We start from the raw sequence: 21,318 nt of genomic DNA on the forward strand, positions 1-21,318 counted from the left end.
TTACAAAAAGTGTACTCAACACACGTTTTGTCAAGCCTCCGGTGTGCACAAGAAAAAGCAGACAGGCGTGTGTGTGCAATGAATGTTTCCAAGACAAAGAGTGATTTACAGTTGGAGATGCGATGATTAAAAACCAATGGCATGCCAAGTATTTAAGACAAATGTGGACTGAGCTTGTGCGTCGCTATGCCCATATTGCGAGTGGAGTCGTGGTGGTGAATTAAGGTGGACAAAAAGTGGCATAATATTTCAGCATGCGTATATATTATCAAGTCTAGTCCAAAGTTCACACACATTATTTTTACAATCATTTTCTTAAGTTATTCAAAGTACATGAAATATGATGTTATCTCCTTATTTATACACAAAATATAAACTTTTCACTGCAGCAAGTGGCATGCGTATGTGAAGCATCCCTTTAAAATCGGATCCAGTTAATCCACGGATGGCAAAGAATGATCCGCCAACAGAACGAGCGTCTTCCTCATGTAAATGATGTCTTTCTCACAAAGCATTCAGTAATGATGGTATTAACTGCCAGCAGCACGGCTCAGTCAAATCTGCTTCTGGTAAAGCAAATACATCGTGATGGAAGATATGACTCACACTGGGCTTTGCATCAGGCAGGTTTTATGCTCCATTACTTTCACTATTCTCATGACCAGCTACTCTGAGATATGTAAATAATAGAGTAGAATAATAAGTGTGCATGTAGCACAGCGGTATGGAGGGGTGGGAATCCGCCTAACTGTAAATTCCAAGTTAAAAGGAAAGGACAGTCGCAGTTGCCGAGAGGGTTTCTGTCGTTTTTTTTAATTGGCCATCAGTCAAGCACAAAAATACAAAATCAAAAAATGTGCAAGGAGCATCGAGAAAATGCTAACAGTAATGCTAATCACCTCATAAAAGACCAACCCAACTCACTGCAATTCCTGATGTCATTCATTAGGCCCCACCTCCATTGAAAGTGTGTGAATTTGTTAATGCCAACAGGTTCCTCCGTTCTGTCACACCCCTGTTTGGAGTGAGTCCCTAACTGAACCTTACCTTTGGTTTAAGGTTTACTTATGTTTGTTACTTATGTTGTCATTTTTGATAAATCAATGGGCCATTGAGGTGAGTTTCATGGGCCATTTGTTCTGTTTGTGTTTTTAGTTTTTTAGTTACCCAACCAGCAAACCTCCCCAAGAATGTATTCTGGGAGAACGTAACAGTATGTATTTAGTACTCTATGAGTAAATTAAGTGCACTGGTCATTTCCTAACCTTCACTAAGCCAAGGCACACATTTTACAACCAAAAAAAACCACATTACGTTACACAGTAACATAATCAATGGAGCAAATGGCTCAATGGCGTCATTAATGAAAAAATCTAACATTTTTTTCGTCATTCAATTGAAGGAAATAGGAACCACTGTTAAAATGAAACTTGAAACTTTAGACCCGTTTTCATGATTTATATGATGCGTACGGCTTTTTTTTTTTATATGCCTCATGGGGTATGCACAGACTTTAGAAAGCAAGTAGGGAATATAAGGCACCAGTGAGCTGAAAGACATACGATTGACAATGTAAAGGGTGGAGTGGGACAACGTGTCAGGACTTGTGATGAATGAAAATGCACCTCGGTCTCCATCCAGCAGCACAGCCGTATTCTCCGCCGCCATGAATGACATTTGTCTCATCACTCATGTTCTATACATCTGTGGTAAATTACTCCATCAGACTTTGCTTGCACCTGTCTGTCAGACAAATGGAACAGCTGATGTCTCCCAGACAGGTGAGTGACGAGGACGAGTGTCTGAGGGAGGAAAAGAAAAAAAACATCCAGAAGCAATAGTGCGAGAGGGAAGAGGATGGAAAAAGAAGAATAGAGCATGGGGCGATGAGCCAGGCACACTTCCAACTTCTATTCCCCGTGTTGGAGTCCAGTATCAGTCAATCTCAGGATAATTCATGTGTGATATGAGTGAGAGAACAGCGAGTCAAGTAGAAATGATGGTGGGGCACAAGTGAACAAATGGAAGAACTCCTGAAATGGGCTATCACCTACTTGCAATGATATCAAGGCGATGTATTAGACTAGAAGGCTCATGAATGCTTAACACAAAATTATGTGAGTACTCTAACCTTATTAATACTGCATACTTCAGAATACCCACTACCCGTGACAATGCAAATGAGCTCGAGTGGGGCAATGACAAGTATTGGGGATGACATCGGCACAACTGAGTAGCCATGATACCAATTACTGTATTTTCCGGACTATAAGTCAGTTTTTTTCATAGTTTGGCCGGGGGTGTGACTTGTACTCTGGAGCGATTTATGTGTGAAATAATTAACACATTCTATCATTTGACATGTTATTTTCACATTAAACCGCAAGAGGGGGCTCTAGGCCTGTGTTGATGCTTTCCACATTGACAAAAAAATAACTACGATGACTCTGACGTCAGCGAAGTAGAAGAGGAAGCACCGCTTCTTCTACCTCTGAAGTTGTTAGAGTTGCTTAACTCATTCTGTACCAGCCAAGTCTGAAAAGACGTTTAAAAGCGTCTTTGGGAGTGAATGAGTTTTAATTCAAAGTGACACCGAGGGTGACGATTTCATTGTATTTAGTGATTTGGAGTGACACTGATGGTTTGGTAAACTTGTTAGCATTATCATTATGCTACAGTTATCTGAATAATTCTTAATGACTTCAAAGATGACATGTCTGTTCTTGGTGTTGGATTTTATCACGGTATATAAATTTCCCCCCAAAATGCGACTTATACTCCAGTGCGACTTATGTATGTTTTTTTGTTCTTTATTATACATTTTATGGCTAGTGCGATTTATAGTCCGGAAAATACGGTAGCTTTTCTGTTCCATGATGCCATGTTTGATGCTCTGAAAGGAAAAGGCCTAAAAATTGAGACTCAATACATTTTCCAATTTCAATTATCTTCCTGAACAAAACAAACATTGTTCTTGGATTTTTTTTTTTAACAAATTGAACAATTCTGGTCTCACTGGCTCCAGTCGATGCAGTACTAGGCAAGAAGAGGACCGTGAACACCCACACCAGTTGACTTAATTTCTACTATGTGGCAAGAAGCAAAAGAAAGTTAAATCAAACATATTGTTCATATTGCTTGAATCAGATGTGAATCCTAGACAAAAGAGCTGACTGGAGGTGCACCGGGTTATATGAGGAGCGGGAAGTGGAGAAGGTGGAACAGATGGCGTGATTTGGGTTCCTTGCAGGGAGTGCATAATGTGCCACGAGGTGGCAATGTCTAAATTAATATGATTTGTTCACCTTTGATATATAAGAGGATTATAGCTAATGTTCAAACATGGAATTGTGAATAGCCTTGGATGAGAAGTGACACTGAGTGGAATAGCATTAGCGGCCCCTGAAGGACTCATTGTTAACTTCTTGCCTAATCCTTATTAGGACTCGCAGGTCTAAGGGAACTGTCCGTGGCCAAAGGGACATGTGCCCCCATTGTGCTGCTGATGGTTAATCACGCCATCATGGCAGGAGGAGGGGAAAGCCAATGAAAGAGAATGAAGGATCAAGAAAGTATATAAAGACCCCCCTGCCCTTAATGGGTGTTCCTGAGTCTTGCCGAGCGCTGATCCGCCTTCGTGGCTTTAAGGATGGAGTGCAGAACCTTCCACTCAGCATGTGCCAATGAGACAGACAATGGATTAACCGTCGTTACAGATGGGAATTAATGCATATTCCAACCTAGCAATTGACTTGAAATGAATTTTGACAAATTATGCAAGGCCAGATGTTTGTTTGTTTGTTTGTTTTTTAAAGTCGTGTCTCGTCATTCAATTATATGTAAAGTCTCACAGGGCGTCATTTGCACATTTGTGGGACTGACTGCTGGAGCGGCGAGCAGGAAGAAGGTTGAGTAAAAGGCAAAGTTCTGCTGATGTTAATTAACTAAATAATGTCATTGTTGTTGCCGTCGCTTTGATTTTGTGTCCTGTTTCATAGTGTGCTTCTATCTCATGCACCGATCGCTAGCTAACCGCCAATCAGAGTGACCACTTGTCGTATTGGGCAGTAAATAATGAAGCACATTCTCCTGTATATTCTATATTCTGTATCACGTATTCTTGGGAATGCAAGGACCTGGTTCTCCTCTGGGCGTGCTCCTTCCGATAACCTCTGTCTGCCCTCACACTTACACATGTCATGCCATAGTTCGCCAGTCCGGTCCTCCGGTGAGGCGCTAAGGACAATGTGGTAACACTATCATGTAAATGAAGCCATTTGAAGCAGCTTTGTATGAGCAGAGGTTTGGCAAGGTCGTCCTTTCCACAGCACCTCTGCATTGTGCCATCACAAAGAGCAGCTGTGGCATTCCCATTGACGGACCAAATCCCTGCATGTTTATTCTATTACCCTCCCCCCCCCAGCAATATATGGTCTCACCCCCATTATCTCTTTAGCAATCGCCCTTTGTCAGCCTGAAAACCAAAGCGTGCAATATTGTGTATATATAAAATGGCAGTAAAAGCAAATTTGTCAGGAAAACCAAACACTTGATTGTCGGGCAAATGGACTCTATAATGCATTATCTATGGTACGCCAATAACAGAGAGCACAACTGCAGCGGCGCCATCCAATTGATAATTCCAGCGCCTGCAGAGCCAGCAATCAAAATGCCATTAAATTATGAAGTGACACACGCTGAGCTTGTCGCGATACTCACGCTCGTTTGTTTTGCCATCATTAGAGGCCGAGAGCTGGCAATTGTCAACACAAACAGTGCTGAGCTTCTTCGTGCCTACCCCCCAACCTAGCTCACTCCGCTTGCCTAACGGCTCATAAAGAGTAGACGAAGTAGAAAAGCAAAACGTACTCCCCCCATGAAGTCATCGTTGACCAGCAGAGAAGACTCAAAAGAAAGTCAGATTATGTATTATGTCAGACTTTCGAGTTCTGACGAATGTGGGTTGCTTGCAAAGAACACGTCATCAGAAATATCGGGAAAAATACGTGAATGATCAAAAACCTTAGACCAGGGATGAAAGATTTAACGCATATGTCCTTAGTCTGGCCAGAAGATGCAAAACATAAATGAACGAATAAAATCAGCATTCTGTAGGTTTGTACAAATTCCACACGGAGAAGTCCATGAAGTAATAAACAGTAATAAGCCGATGAAGGCAAGCAAATGAAATAACCCGACGCCTCTCTTCCGCCATTGCTCCACCTCGACAGTAAACCTTGCCGATTTGCAACAAGTGCAACGATGCAGGTTGTGCCCACCGTTGAAATGGAAAAGCAAAACAACTGCGTTTTTGTTTTTCACTTTCCCCGGCCGGCCCGGAAATTGGACCGTAAAAAGGCCCGTGAAATAGGTCAGAAACTGTGCCCAATATCCCTGATGGGAATCCAGACTGACTACAAATGAGGTTCTTTTGGTCCGTGGAAACATGGCGCCTCCACTACTGTAGCGCAAACAATGGCAAGCGAGTCTATCGCCCACGGCATAATGAACCTCTGCTGGATGGTAAGATGACACGAGAAGAAGGCGCAAGGGTGAAGCCTCTGATTGAAAGAACCACCCCCACTCCTGTATCTGATGCGTCTACCTTGACAACAGAGGGTGGATTGAAGTTCGGGTGAATAGAGACGATTGAACTAGGCTACAAGCTTCAGCTTCTTTGTCCCAAACAACCTGCATCTTACTGCATTTTTACGGTATTTTCATTTATTGAATCACTGGCGATAAAGGTCCGGATTGGGCAAAATGCAAAACACCCGTTCCGTCATAGCGGGTCTATATACTGTAGTTTCTTTCATTTAAACCGTCTATTCATTGTCAAAGTGAGATGAAGAAGAATGAGGGCTCCGTCGTCTCGGCTACAGACTAAATGTCTGGCGTGGCTGCAGCTGATGGTTGGCATCCGAACTCCACCGCCTGCTCTCGTTGTCGTTCAGGTATCCGATTGGCTAGACCATTGAGCTCCTCCAGACCCGACGATTTATCCCGAGCCGCCTGTTGAATCAATAAATTCATAACGCCGCATCTAAATATGGCACTCATCTCAATCAAAATGTAACTGCTCAGTTTTCTTTTTGGATACAGCTTTTGTATCGGATATTGTTCTACTGGGTAGTCGGCAATACTAAAATTGTAATTGGTATGTTATTTTTTTTCATAACACGCAGCCTAATTTTGCAATAGAATTCCTTTGAGCTACCTGTAAATTATGTGGTGCCCATTAAATGGTTAGAACAGTGGATGATAAGAATGACTAATAGATATTATCTATCAGAATGTCATCCTTGAAATGCATAAAAAACGGGCAACAGTTGTAAGCTGTACACCGCTCCAAGCGGACCATGTCGTATGGGAAACTTTCCTCCCGAGGCTACCACAAAAATGACCTTTTTCAGACCAATCTATTTCCTGTTGTTGGCTTTTGTTCCCATGTCTGTCAGGCCTTTGTTTGGAGTGACGCAGCACTCTGCCCCTCAGCTTTTGTTTATACCCACAAAATTGGACCTGTTAAGGAACAGAGTCTCGCACCAATCTAACCAACAATTCATCTTCGCCCTTTCGTTTACGGGGGTGGGGGGAGGCCAATATTGTTCCCATTAAATGTGTTGTACTGTTCCTCTAAATAGCATGATTGCAGTAGTTAGATGGGTAAATGCTCTGTAAGCGGCCATTAGCGGCGAGGAGACGGCATGCTGCAGCCACCTCCAATTTTCCATAATAGCGCTACCATTTGCTAACAGCACCTCGCTCCCGCCAAGTATTATTTAAACAGTTTGTGGAGTTTGATGGAAAGTTATTTTGTCATCAAACCATGCCATACGATTGAAGTCCATCCCAAAAAACAAAAAAAAAAAAGAATGCTTAACCTTACTTTTATTTCGTGAGGCGAGCTTTTACAGAAATATATTTTATTTGACTCGTTTTTAGTGAGGCAAATCATGCTCTTTCAAACATGTTTGGCTAGAAAAATGGACTGAACAAGTGCAGCCCGATCGATGCCTCCTTTAATTACCAAGAAGAGCTTTTCATTTTATTTGAGTGACGCAACAAGTGTGAAAATGAGATGAGAAGCACTCTGATTACAGTCCCCACTTCATGGATAACAAAATCATCGTGAATGCGGAGTGTGAGACATCGCTCTGCCTTTTGTGAGCTGGAACTTGACTCATGACTCATTAAGTCAGTTTATCTTTGAAGTCACTTTGACCGCATCTGATGTTTCAAGACTCCAAATATATGATTGACGTTTATGGTTGTTTTGCTTCATATTTTGTGACTTTTTACTCATTTAATGGGAACAATTGGGTAAAGGTATGTTTTTGTGTGGTGTACTTGCTGTATCTACATCAGTGAACTTTGGGGGGGAATTTTGAAGAAACCCTATCAATGTTTTGCACACATTTGTTTTGGGATTATATTGAGGTTGCTATAACTTATACTTTTATTGTCTTCTAAAAGCTGTAAGGCCCGAATCTAACACAAGCCTAAATGTAGTAGTGGGAGAACTTCTAATAGATCTCCTTTTACGCTCTCTCAAATGAAAATAACGTCAAACAAAAGCGGTATATATATTTTTTGTTTTATTAATGAGGCAAGGTCGTAGCTATTTGACCACAAAAGTGACATGGAGAATGCATCTGATCAAGACGCTCTCATCTCATCTTGGTGTTGACTCACTCTGGCGTCACTAAACCAAAGCAAACAAAAAAAAGCGAAATTCATTTTAGGCCGTCACCCCAATTCAACAACAGCGTAGATTCATGCCACATTCCAGAAGCTCTTGTCAGGAACCTCTAAGACTAAAATCATCATTTCAACTCTGCATAACACCATCAATTAAAAATAGATCATGTACATGACAAATTTAGAAACGGCGTCTGCCTGTATGGTGACAACAAATTAGACTTGAATGGGACCCACTCTCAAGCCAACATTTGAACCAGGCCGAAGGCGAATGAACAACAATGAAACAATTGAAATCACTTCCTGGAGATTGGAATTGCCGAGGTAAAAAAGTTCTTACATTTGAAGGTAACCGCGAGGGTTAACGTCCTCTAAAGAGATCTCGACTTTTGAATAACACAAGTCACCGCATTGATTTTCTTGGGCTTCAATTAGCCTCGTGTCTTATTTGTTGTGTGTTTTTATTTGTGCTCCAAACTCCACATTTTCAATGTCTCATTTGTAAGCGATTAACTATCATGACACTACAATTAGATATTGATTATTTGGGCAATGTTGTGACATTTGAACCGTCACGGTGTTTATCGCATGACATGAGTGCCTTTTGTTTCCGCGGGTCTTGAACGCTATGAAATACAAAATCATATATCTATTATTATGTAACATCGACCATCAAATCGTATTGTTTCGGATGACATTTAGAACTGAAAATGTAATGACGTCATGGTAATTACAGTGCCCGTTAGTTGATTCTCTGCCGCTTATCCGTTCACGGTCGCAAGTAGCTGGGGCATATCACACATGGCTAAGGCGGTATAACAAAGCAGCATGGAAAATGGATGGATGTGTATTCAATTGTATTTTGATAATATTGCAATGAAACACTGGCCGAAAACAAACATAACGGCACAGTACGATGCGCAGTTCTACATCAAAGTCATACGTACGGTGCCAGCATGTGAAATAGCAGCTAAGCAGATCGTATTTTTCACGCTATGCTGGCATCCAGCGCAACAATTATTTAAGATAATGCACCAATCTCAATAAAAAGCACTTTAAAGTAGTTTCTTTATTTGGTCGCTATACAGGGTCAGCGTGTGTGTTTTGTCATCGGGAACAATCCATTTATATTCAGCGTTAATCCAGGTGAAAAGAATGTTAATATTTTTATTTTATATATAAACACACTTAATTTTGACTGAAGTTTGACTTAAGTCCCCATTGTGGTCCTAAATTCGGTCTATTCATCTACATGACTAGCTACAATAAAATGAAACTATGCCTGAAAATGAACTAATGCAACGTTGGCCATGGCAGTCAAAATATATGGACATTACGGTTGTAGCAGTAATGAGCAGTATTACACTGATTAACGTAGATGTATGAGGAAAATTGCATTATAGTAGTCCAGATAATTGCAGCAGCATCGCATGAAATCAAAATATCATCAAACATTACGTGAGCCCATTAAGGGAAGTGAGGCTACATCAATAACCAACATGAATTAATTATCCGGGCATATTTGTCCAACAAGACAGTGGTATGTTTTTAGGCCTTTTTGTTTCGAGAATTGATGTTATTGGGCATCACATGCAAAAATTAGGAATGTAAAACTACAAAAGTACATTCTTGGATTGTACTTTCCCCTTTAGATATTTCCTCAGAAACATATGTTGGTTCAATTATCTTCACATCATTTTTTGCCGTGGTTGAAACAGAAACGGACTAATGATAGTCATTTGGAAATACATTTGCTGAAAAGTGATCAATCAAGTCACATGATTAACATATTAAGGAATGCGTTAATATTTTATGTTTAATTCAAATGAAATATTTATCAGCTTTTAGGTTCCAGGTGCCGATAATCATTCTTATTCGTGGTTATGATACACTGGGTCTCTGGCACCCTGAAAACGAACCCCAAAAAATGTGGTTTTGTGTCGAGAGGTTGCCAAAATATGACCAAAAAATACAAATAAAAGTCATTCTGGATTGATTTTCGTTGATGAAATCCTAGTTAGCATGTAGGCCTACATCAAGTCTGGTCCTTGAGAGCCCCTATCTACCCTGTTTTCTGTTTTTACATGTTTTCTGATTCACATTATCGTTGTTAGGCTTCTGCAACCCTTGCTGATGAACTGAATGGGCGGTCTTGAGGACCAGACCTGGCCTACATCATTGTTTACTTTCCGCAAAACTGTCTGAACGTAAAGCAAATCTCAGGGGCATCTATTTCTGATATAATTTAGTCTTCAGTGCACTCAATCATAAGTCATAAGTGATGGCATTCGATTTCCTGAAAAAAAGGGGAAAAAAAAGGATTACCTTTTTTTTCTTTTTCAGGGAATCAGCTGCCACTGATATTTGCCTTTTTAATCTTCATACACAATGCCCAATAGAATGAAGGAAATTTGGAATTGTTTGTTGCTTTCATGTTGATATGCTAAGTTACCAAGCTGCTGCTTTTGTCTTATCAACTTTGGAAACAAGCCCCCCCCCCCCCCAAAAAAAAAATTCTCATCATTCAATTCCACATCAGGAATTTGTGTTTGTACACTAGCAGCAAACATCTTTGGTTTGGGATGTTATGAGCCCAAACACATGGAAGTGCTTGTTCATGATAATCATTGTTTTCTTTCAATTTCCTGCTGCTTATGATTCTCTCCGGTGGTCACATATAAACACATTAAAAAAACAACAACAACAAAAAAAGATGCAAATTCACAAGTGCTGCAAACTGGGTGCTGTTTACTCTGCTTTGCATCTCATGCATCCAAATTAAGCAGCGACACAAACTTGATCTCCCGCCCTTGAGGCCCTCAAATCTGAAATGTTTGAATTTTGACACCGCTTTACTGTATGCAGAAATAAAACACTAGAAGGGACAAAAACAAAGAGGGAGAAAAACTGACATGGGCAGGCTCTCATGGCATAAAGGATGTTACAGGGGGCGGGGGGCAGGGAATAATGATTTATGTCGTAAAGGAGTGAAGTCGGGTTGCGCAAGGGATGGAGGTAGAAGTCAATAATGATAAATTCCTCCTTTCACATAACCGGCCCACTCCCAGCATTCACACAATGATTAGATGAAAAAAATCAACACATCTGTGTGCCATTATCACACTTTCATCATCTGGCTTTTCCATACTATTCACATATGCATCAACATGTATCATGTATCCGGTATATCGGAGCTCGTATTCCTGATGGATTCCAATGATCCAGTGCTTTTGGGAGCAAAGCATCAACTTTAAGATGAGTCTAAATGATCCCTCGATGTCAAACATTCTTCCTTCAGCACTGTGCAACAAAGAGGACAGTCAGAGAAGAAGGGGGTGCATTTAAGTAGTCTTTGCAGATAGTCGGTAAGGGAGATCTCTCAAAGAATCGACTATTTGTAAAATAGCAATGTCATCCAGGATATCATCCACTTCAGCCATGGCCCAATTGTTGACAAGTGGTCAGTGCCTTGAGCGAGGTACTCCGATACCAATTTTTAACATCTCAATAGGGCGCAGTGTTGTAATGTATACTCACAGGAGACAAATGAATTTCTTTTTTTTCCTTTTTTTTCGCAGTTCACCATTTTACTCTTTAATTCGACAGTGAGTGGATCCAATTTTGTTTGTTTGCTTGACATTTCTCGTCTTAGTAGTGATCTTACTCTAATTACTATTGAATTGGGGCGTCAATGGCAGTTTGATTCTTTAAAGAATTATTGAACTGGTCATCAGTGAAATATCTGACGAAAGTGAGCATGGCTTTATCAACATTCATTAATCACCAATCATCAGTAGGGCTGAGCCAGCACACTGAATTTCTACCAATGAGACATATGAATATGATCAAAGAAATGATCCTGACTTGTGCTTAAATGTTCTAAAATGACCCCCACCCCAAAAAAAAAATATATATATATATATATATATATTCCAGAAATTGCTTTCATTGATTGGCCAATGTCTGTCAGGTTAATCAATAAGTTTACCAGTAAGTATAAGTGAATAAGCATGATGTGTGTTTTTAAGTAATTGACTGGTAGTGTCTTGGACTTCTATTTGTGTGGACATGTAGATGGGCCTTTTGGATCACACACCATGAGAGTTGTGGTCTGACTGCGTAAACAGATCGGCATCGACTGGGGATTTGGCATTTGCTTAAGGATGTCTTCTATTGTAACTGTTCATGTTATTATATCATTTCAAAGCTCCTTTTAGAACACTCAAGGGCACTGCACATACTGTAAAACCAGACTATTAAAACAAGATTCAATAATACACATGGGTTTGAAAGTCGCAGACATGGCATAGTCACTGGACAGGTTAAGATAACTACCTGTATTGGGAATTCAATGTTGTGTTCACAGGATGTCGGGGCAATGAGGATGTAGATGACGAACAAAGTGGGCAGAGGAGAGAGCCTTGGGGAATACCATGGAGAAAGGGGCGGGTGGGATAGGAATGATTTGGGTTGATTGAAATGAGAATGGCCATCCCCAACCCCAAATGTCTCAGAGATTTCACTCGAGGTAACTGTCAATAAGAACGTTACAGGACATTATTTTGAGGGTTGCTCTCAGTTGTGGATGGTTAGCAGTCCAGACAGTTGCCAAGTGGAGGTCATTTTATGTTCATTTTTTTGAGGAGAGGGAGAAATGTAATGATTCAGAGAGGGTATTGTCCAAAAGCGGAGAATAAACCTAAAAAAATTGCATTGGAATTTTTGGGGCAGTGTATATTGCCTGTCTGAGACTTATTTATTTCATATCTGGAGCAGCTGTTGTAGAAAGCACTTGTTATACCAAGTACAGGATGGAAAAATGAATTAATGTTTAAGTGCTGCGGCGACAGACTATCCTAATTCAAGATGTATGCATCATTTCAAAGCGATGAAACACCAAACTGCAAACATCAGTAGCCATGCTCATTTAATTTCACACGTTGATTTGGTGTTATAAATAATACTATAGGTGAAATCATTACATAGGCACTCTGATTTGTTCAAATAATATCATATTACTGTTATATAAATATAATTGCACATGTCATGTATTCATGAAAGAAAGTCGTTTATTTGATTGGCAAATAAGATGGAACCTGCTTAATATGCTGAGGCGCTTAAGTAAATAATTGTGTCATGAAAAAATCCCACCGCCCGTTTTGTATTTGGAATGCAGAACACACATCCTTTAGTCTTAAGCCTCCAGCAAACAGGATCGGGTGCTCAATGTTTAGGCTGAATAAATTATGATACAATTTAGATTGTGCGCTTGCATGAATATGCGATTCAGAATTTTTAATTAGCCTATTGTTATGATTTCTTGAAAAAAACATATGTTTATTCAATAGATTTAATGCATAGTAAACACAGTATGTGTTTGTAAAAGAACACAAGTAATAATACGAAACTTTATTTATGGGTGCCGTTCTGCATGTGTACTCGAGGACATCACGCGGATCATATATGTACCATATAAATTGGCAGTTGCAGTTTATTTCTCCTCATAATATTGGGCTGGAGAAGAACAATGGAAGAGGCAGCTGACAAAAAAACGTCTCTTCCGAGAAGGAACATGTTGAAAATACTAATCAAACATCATTTACAACATGCTTTTATTGAGGCTCCTAAGAGAGCGGCTCATCCCGCTTCTTCGCCATGGTAACCAGGGATTCATTTCAGAGGTGTCATGCTGCATTATCATCTCACCGGTTCATCCGCTCCCCTCCGCCCTCTGGCTTGCTTGCTTTTGTCCCCCCTCTGTTCAGAGCCCTCAATCTCAAACCTGCTCAGCGCCCTGGAAGGAAAACAGCTCGTATAAAGCTCCATCTCCCATCATGTACACCGTACACGGACTCACAACCACACACTTGCATTCAGATCTCCCGTACCACACAAAGCATCAAGTTTTCCAGACCGTACTGTACAGCTGGACCAACACCACCTCCAAAAGTGCAAAAGATTTTTGGAATTAATGAAGATTGCAGACATTATTTTGTCCACTGGGGGAAAAATGGTTGTGTTGAATTTACTCAATTTTATTTCATCAACTAAAATCATTTGGATCCAGATAATAATATTTTTTTTTGTAAGTAGAAATGTAATGTTCTTAAAGACAAGCATTATTAAAACAATTGCGTAGGGATTCATTTACTATCAGTGACCTTGTTTGTATTATTATTTTTTTAAAAGTACTTATCTTCAAACAATAACTTTGCAATTATTTTAAAGGGACATTTTTTGAAGAGAATTAGATCCTGCATTATTGTATTCATCTGTTGTGACATTTTCATGCTGTTTCTTTGTAAGACTCACGCAGGAACAGACAATGAACTCTGTGTTTGCTCTAAGACAGAAAAAGACATACCCAAGATGTTTTCTCTCAGTAAACACGTCGGCCCTTATTTTGAGAGTGTTTGTAATGGATTTACACACACGCACAGGCACTATTGCTAAATACTACTACTGAACGAGTCATTAGCCTCAATTAAATGATGTCTCATAAAATGTATCCCACAGCGCATGGAAAGTGTACTGTCTGCTCCCCACCCCCTAGGCTGCACACACTTAGCTGGAGGTCTATAATGGTCTACTGTAATAAGTGCCATGCTCTGGTCTCCTCTGGATTGTGAGGTGGTCTCATTTTAATTGGGAGCCACTGTGAACAACAGAAGGCCCTCATCAGACCACGTCAGTTATGCATGATACTCGAGGGTGAGTGACTTCATAGCTGGGATACGTGAGTCAGTAGTAGACTGCCACCTGGCGGTACTGTATGTTAATGCATCAGGTGCCGAAAGACATGGAAAAAAATACTGCACACGAGTTCTGCTTACAAAATCTGACATTTCGAGGTTACGATTGAAATTCTGAAGTGCGCATTTGATAAACGTCAGCCATTGCAGATGGAAGGGGGATTCCTTCATCTGTTGTAACAGTGACATCTACTGTACACTCGTCTCTATTGAGTGTGTTGGTCCGGCACGATGCTCAACCACAAGTGACAACAATCTCGGCTTGGTTCAGACTGCGAGTTTCATTTTTTCCCCCAATTTTTGAGGCAGGATCCTATCTATTGCATTGACTAAGAACTGCAAATGTCGAACTGCTAACACGAGTCGACGAGTACAAATTGTATGCCCCAGGCGGCAGCAGTGCGGAACAAAATCACAACTTTACTTTTCTGTCGAACCAAATACTATTTATCCTGCCAATATTTTCATTTAATTTTGGTGTTTCTTTTTTTTTTTTTTTGTCTTCAAGTGTAATGACTACCGCAAGCGGGGGAGCAGTGGTGTACCGCCATCTATTGACAATATTATGCAATTACGCCAATGCTTCATTATGACATGAGGTTTGATTGAACGACCTCATCCTCTTCTCATCCATTTCCAGATCCACAAAAAAACAAAACAAAACAAAAAAGGACATTTTTTGCTGTTGTATATTTATCATCTGACATCCCTCTGAAGGCTGTTGTCTTAGTCTATTTATGGGCATCTAATACTTTTTAGCACTGCTGGAATACTACTGTTCACACTTATATACTTTCAACATTTAAAAGTGATATATTTTGTTGTTCTGATTTGATCCTCCCCTCGTTTGTTGAAACACATACTATTTGGTGCCTACAGTACTGTACTATATAAGGCTATTGGTTTTGTGAAACGTGTAAATCCAGAAGAAACCGTAAGTTACATGATCATATTCTCGTCTTTTTTTTAACCGGTGAATGCACTCTTGCTCAAATCCATGTAATTAATAATGTTAAGTAATGTAACTGGATGTATAGCATGCGTTGTTGTTACATGACGAGGTTCAGTCTCTGGTTGAAGTAAGGAACCAGACACATGTATTGGACAGGCATTTTATTTACAAAGAGCAGATTCAGACACGCAGACAAAATACAGTCATATCGGCAAGTTGACAGAAAGCTAGATGATAGGAATTTGTACGGAACAGATTTCAACGAAAGCCCACTTTTTTCCCCACAAGGTCTGCTACTCAGTTAGGGCATTAAAAATACAGAAAAAACCAAGTGATCACCTTCTCTCATAAGCAATTTAGTTTATAAAAATATCACCATGGTGATCCACAGAGTCGACCTTGGAAAGACATATTTACAATATCCTCAAAGGAAAAGATGAACAGTGCAGAGGGAGATCCCAAAAGGCAAAGCTTGAGCAATTCAAGGTCTCTAAATTGACACCTCTTAATCTTTTTTTTTCGTTAATCCTATAAAGACCAGACACACAAATCAGTCAAAGGGCAGTTGATATAATTTGTGAAACATTTTTATACATGTTTGTACAGCATACAAAGTATCTGTCTTTATTTGTAATATACAAAGGCGAAGTTATATGCCAGCCAGATGTGTATTTCGGATAAATCTGTATGTGCCACCGTGCTCACATTTGACGAAAGACCATTCGGCTTTGGTACCTAAAATATAACCAAACATTATCACAAACAGAATTCCAAATCAATACACAAATGCTGTTGATAGCTTGATTATTTGCTTGAATTGCAAGTTATATCATCATTGTTTTGCTAACGTGACATTAGACTCCACAGGAAGCAGTATTGTGATCAATTATTACATGTATCAGTGGCTTTTGCTATGATTCTGACACATAAGGGCCAACATTAAATTCACTTTGGTGCGGACTTTAATCGGTACACCTGCACAATATGGATGGACTGCAGTTTGAAGCACCTGGACCCACAACGAAAAAATTAATCAATCAAACCTGTCCAATTTTGGATACATCTTAGGAATTGGCTCTTACTAAACTGTGCAGGTGAACCTAATAAAGCAGGTACAGAGTGGTAAAAAGAAATCTCCTTAAACCAGCTTTAGTTATCATATTTCACATAGCTACTGAATAGACTGTAACTTCTATATTCCAAAATATTATGTGTATTTTGCAGTAGTTTTTTTAAATAAGTGGTATTATTCAAAACCATCATTTTGAAGATATTGTTCAGTATTTTATGTGGATCATACAGCTGTGTTTCTCTGAATGGAGACACGACATTACCCAGTTTAAGCATTCTAAAGCCGCCATAATGTATTCCTCAAGAAGATAATGAAATAGTGTGACAGGTTGGAAGAGGTAGTCAAAATGGTGGTCTGGTGGCCATGGTGACAGTGAGTTAGATGTGCTCTCAGCAACGGCCGGAGATCTCACCTCATAGTTGTTGTGAAGTGGCGCCAATGTGAACAGTATGACAGGCTGACAGATTTAGTATCTAGAATGTGCCTGCCAGTGCTGAAGGAGAAGAGGAAAGAATTGGAGGGGATGTTTTATAACCATCTTGTCAACAAAATGCATTCTGCAGTGACGGTGAAATCATGGAGACAAATGGAGTGATGCATTTAAAAATAATGGAGGGAAAAAAATGGCGTCATTTGAGGACCAGCACTGTTGGGGGGAGAGCGGGGGGGGGGGGGGGGGCTGGGGGCCTCTTTGGATCAAATACAAAAATGAATCAGTGCTAAATTTTCATTCTTCATCTTATGGAGCTCCATGTTCTCCATTGTCTGCTGCTGATGAAAAATGGTGATGGAAGAGGAGTTATGGGTCCCCTCTTGTGGTGAAATATGAGATGACAACAAGATGGCCAGCCAGACGAGGGACGATTCAGGACAGCACGCTGGTGTTTTGTGAGTCCACGGCTTGCACGGTCATAACTGTACTTACTCCTCTGTCATAAACCGGGTTGTCGAAGGCGGACTCGTCTGCCATGTTGTCATACGGTGGCGATGACGTTGGCATGCTGATAGACTTCCCTTGGAATCTGAACAACAGGTGGGCGGGGGTGGGGGGGGGCACACGCGGCATCATGAAATGTGTATTCGTTCTCAAAGGTCACACATTAAATGTTGTGCGAAACTGCTTACTTTGCAGCACAAACATAGATCCCAAGGACCACCGCCATGATAATTGCCATTGGAAAAAAGACAGCGAGGGTAATATTGGTTCCCTCAATGCCATAATTGGTATTGGCAACTGTAGGGTCAGAAGAGGCACACAAAAAAAACCCCAACAACATTATTTCTACAAAATATTACCAAAATAATACTGCTGCATTGTTGTTGCCATATTCGAAAGTATAACTCACCGTCCAGCCTGTGTTCATTCACAGATCGACTCGAGGAAGCTGCAAAGAGACAATGAGTGTTCGGTCCTTTTTGTTGGTGTTCCACAAAGCTCACGTCACACTTGAGCACTAAACTATATCTTGTTTTGTTTAGGGTTTTTTTTTTGCAGCAAGGAAATCAATAGCTTATGGACTGGTGAGCTTTAAAAGCATTCGATACCCGCGCTCTTTACCTCGACAAGCCGGTGGCGTGCTGTTCCACTGTGACGGGTGTCCGGGGATGCAGTAAATTGTGGCCTCGCCCTGCAGCTCGTAGCCTGGGTGGCAGGAGAAGGTCAGCATCTCGCCAGCTTGGTAAAAAGCCTTTTCAGAACTTTGTGCACTGGTGGAGGCACCACCGGGGTTCCTGCATGGCTCGTACTTTTCGGCTGAAGACAGAAACATTTGTACGTACGGATGTGGTTCATAGCCAGAGATAGTAGGGGGGAGATCATGTTGGTGTGTGCGTTCCAGAGCAAGACTCGGAGGGGCCAGTTGCCTTTTGTTACAAGTCGGGGGCAGTCACTGTAACACTTTGATTCACAACAAAAGTACTTCCGTTTTGGAGGACAGTTAAACTAACCTAAGTGTGTTCTATGCAAATGTTGAGAGAGGTCAATCAATAATGGATCATTAGGAGTTGAAGGCTTACCGGTAGTAAATCTGAGCTGGATGTTCTCATTGACTGCGAATCGCAGGTCTTGAAAAGCGATAAATAATAGACTGTGCTTCATAGCAAGCGTTTTTGCCAGCTGACAAATTTGAAGGTTAGACCACTAAAAATCACGCATTGGTTGAACTTTAACTTAAATGTACAAACTCATACTTTATCCTTTGTTAAAAAGAAATTTGCATCAGTAAAGAAAACACAAATAAAAACCAAAAACAGATCGACCTATATTTAGTGTATGACTTACGAAGACACTTGGGCAGCCGGTCACTCCACTTGGGTTTGGCCGAGTCTCTGTTGTAGCAGGTAAGGACGCTGCTGCCCGACAGAATGTAACCTTTGTTACAGAAAAACTGTACTGAAGATCCAACGGCAAAGCGAGTGCCTGTGTTGACTCGATGACTGTGCTGCACATTTCCCGGGTCCTGACATGTCAACACTGGTGTATGAGGGAGGGAAAAAAAAGGAATGGACCTTTATTAATAGGTATCTCTTAACACTGAATGTTTTTTGTTTTTTGTTGGAGTAGCACGTGGTGCTATAAATCTAAGAACGTAATAGCTTGTCAATCGGGAGAGTTCTTGCTCCTTTTTTGTCAACATAGCATGTGTTGTATAGTATACGCTAGTATTATTTCTCAAATGTATGTCTTTGATTGGGTCAAAATCACTGCCAAGTACAAGAAAAAAAATATGGTAATTGGAAAAGGAATTTTTACTGATGTAACCTCGGCCTTAGATCAGATATAATTTAAAATTGCTACAATTGCTCTTCTGATGTAGATTATATCCGATCCCGGGTACTTTGGCTTCCTTGTCTTGGATATAATTAGAAATTAATAGAGTTCTTGTCCCGACAATAAAAAACCATCCCGGAGCAGACGGATGACTTGTGGTGTCAAACAATAGCTCGGCAGACATTGTGATGAGATTCATTACATGATGGTGACATGTTGTTCCTCACCTTCCTGACATCTTGGCACATCGCCGCTCCAACTGAGATCCCATTGGCACATGAGGATCTCGGAGCCCACCATTTCAAAACCGGGGTAGCACTGATATGTGACGACGGTGCCGTGGATGAGGTCAGGGTGGGATGTGCTCTTCCATCCGTTGGTGATTTCGGGCAATTCGGAGCAGGTGTCGTTCCTCGGCACCTCTGGGGATATTGGTGATGAAATAGGCAGTGTGCCAGGTGGATAATGAGGAATTGTGTGAATGCTGAGATCTTGATGTCGAGGGTACACCGCTGAGTACAAATACGAGCATTCCTACTCATTCCGATGAATTCCATACTGGCCCGAATATAAGACGGTGTTTTTTGCATTGAAAAAGTGGGGGTCGTCTTATATTCGGGGTCTAGACGTTATACCCATTCACGACGCTAGAAGGTGCCAGATATCATTGAAGCGAATGCTGAACTTTACTCCCCAGGCCAAAGTGAACCCCTGTCACGAAGAATAAAAATAAAAATAGTGGTAGCACGAAGAAGAAACATAAAAAAAAGCGGTTAGAAAGAAAATAGAAGCAAATAATAGAAGAGATAACAGAAAATGAAGAAACGTAGCGACAATCTGGAGAAAAGGGTCGAAGATCGGCCAGATTCACCGGAAGCTGAGGAGAAATTTAGTCATTTACATCTAAAAAAACAGAAGCCATTCATCTACGAATGTGATTGCACTTTAGTGCACATATTTAAATGTTCAGATATTAAGATTTGAATGAGGCAAAATAACATGTTTTTTCTCTAAAATATATTGTTATAATCATTTGTTTCAGATGTCATATTTTCTCTATAAAAATTAATTTGGTGTTCAAAAAGTCTTTTTTCAAACTTGAGTCTTGAAAAAGAGGGGGTCGTCTTATAATCAGGGCCGTCTTATATTCGGGCCAATCCGGTAGTAGGAGAAAATGTAACGTTTCGTTATTTTTCGTTGATATAGTGGTGGTAGTATATATATATATATATATATATATATATATATATGGAAGAAAATGACAGATTTGCAGTCAAAATAATATGAATAAGTGACAATTGAAAATTTGGTTCAGCTTGAAAAAGAAAAATGGACTGATGATGATGGTAGCCAAATTTGAAGTTCTAGATGTCAAATCACTCTTGGTAAAAGTTTTTCAGAAAATGACGTGCTATTATTTCATTGCTAAGTCCAGAGACTGTAAACATTCTCAATTTTTTGTAAGGGAAGCGATGGGTGATTCTTGAAGGATGAAAAAAAACACGTCATGGCAAGGGATACAAATGCAATGGTTTCTGTGAACAAAACATTCTTGTTTTGGGAAGCAAATGTAAACAAAGTTCGCCGACAGGAAAGCAGCAGGCAGCTTGGCACATGTTGATACACATGGCACAAACAGCACATGGCAAAAAACACAAAGCATCCGCAAAGCAAATGGCAATTCAGTGTACCCAATCATTGTGTTCCTGTTTATCTCTGTTATTGAATGCAGCGCACCTGCGCTGCGCCAGACAAACAAAAGGCTACGGCAAAGGAACAACAATGCAACAAGAGTAATGTCCAAATTGTTCTTTTCTAAATTGCTTGTAAACGACTTTGGATTTTCTCTTGCATATTTCAATCTTACCAAAGAAGTGGATCACAAAGCCGTTGTTGTAGCCATAGATATTGGTGGCAGGGTCGGACTGAAACTGTATGGTGACATCCGCCATGGATGTGTAGAGCTTAAAGTGAGGACGTTTGCCGCCGTATTGCCCAAGAATGTTCGCTGAAAGGTCATCACCATCGTAGAAGGTTAGTTGGTCATTTTTCCCCAAGTTGAGTCTACAAT

At 40.4% G+C, this 21,318-nt stretch overlaps 1 protein-coding gene across 3 annotated transcripts in view; it reads right to left on the minus strand.

Annotated features, from left to right (window-relative positions):
• Positions 1-15,551: 15,551 nt before the first annotated feature.
• Positions 15,552-21,318, minus strand: part of LOC127587851 (seizure protein 6 homolog) — a 75,665-nt gene continuing 69,898 nt past the window's right edge. Inside the window, exons 10-18 of one of the 3 annotated variants that reach the window (XR_007958887.1) lie at positions 21,115-21,311; positions 19,475-19,669; positions 18,759-18,950; positions 18,036-18,230; positions 17,824-17,862; positions 17,603-17,711; positions 17,403-17,499; positions 16,890-16,970; positions 15,552-16,140 (exon numbers count right to left, since the gene is read on the minus strand). Coding sequence is in view for 2 of the 3 variants with exons in the window: in XM_052046318.1 (XP_051902278.1) it covers positions 17,343-17,499; positions 17,603-17,711; positions 17,824-17,862; positions 18,036-18,230; positions 18,759-18,950; positions 19,475-19,669; positions 21,115-21,311 (1,084 nt within the window). In the remaining variant the exon portion in view is untranslated. The other 2 variants (XM_052046319.1, XM_052046318.1) reach the window with 2 other exon arrangements.

This window comes from Hippocampus zosterae, chromosome 16 (genome assembly GCF_025434085.1).
Source record: "Hippocampus zosterae strain Florida chromosome 16, ASM2543408v3, whole genome shotgun sequence".
Classification (NCBI taxonomy): domain Eukaryota; kingdom Metazoa; phylum Chordata; class Actinopteri; order Syngnathiformes; family Syngnathidae; genus Hippocampus; species Hippocampus zosterae.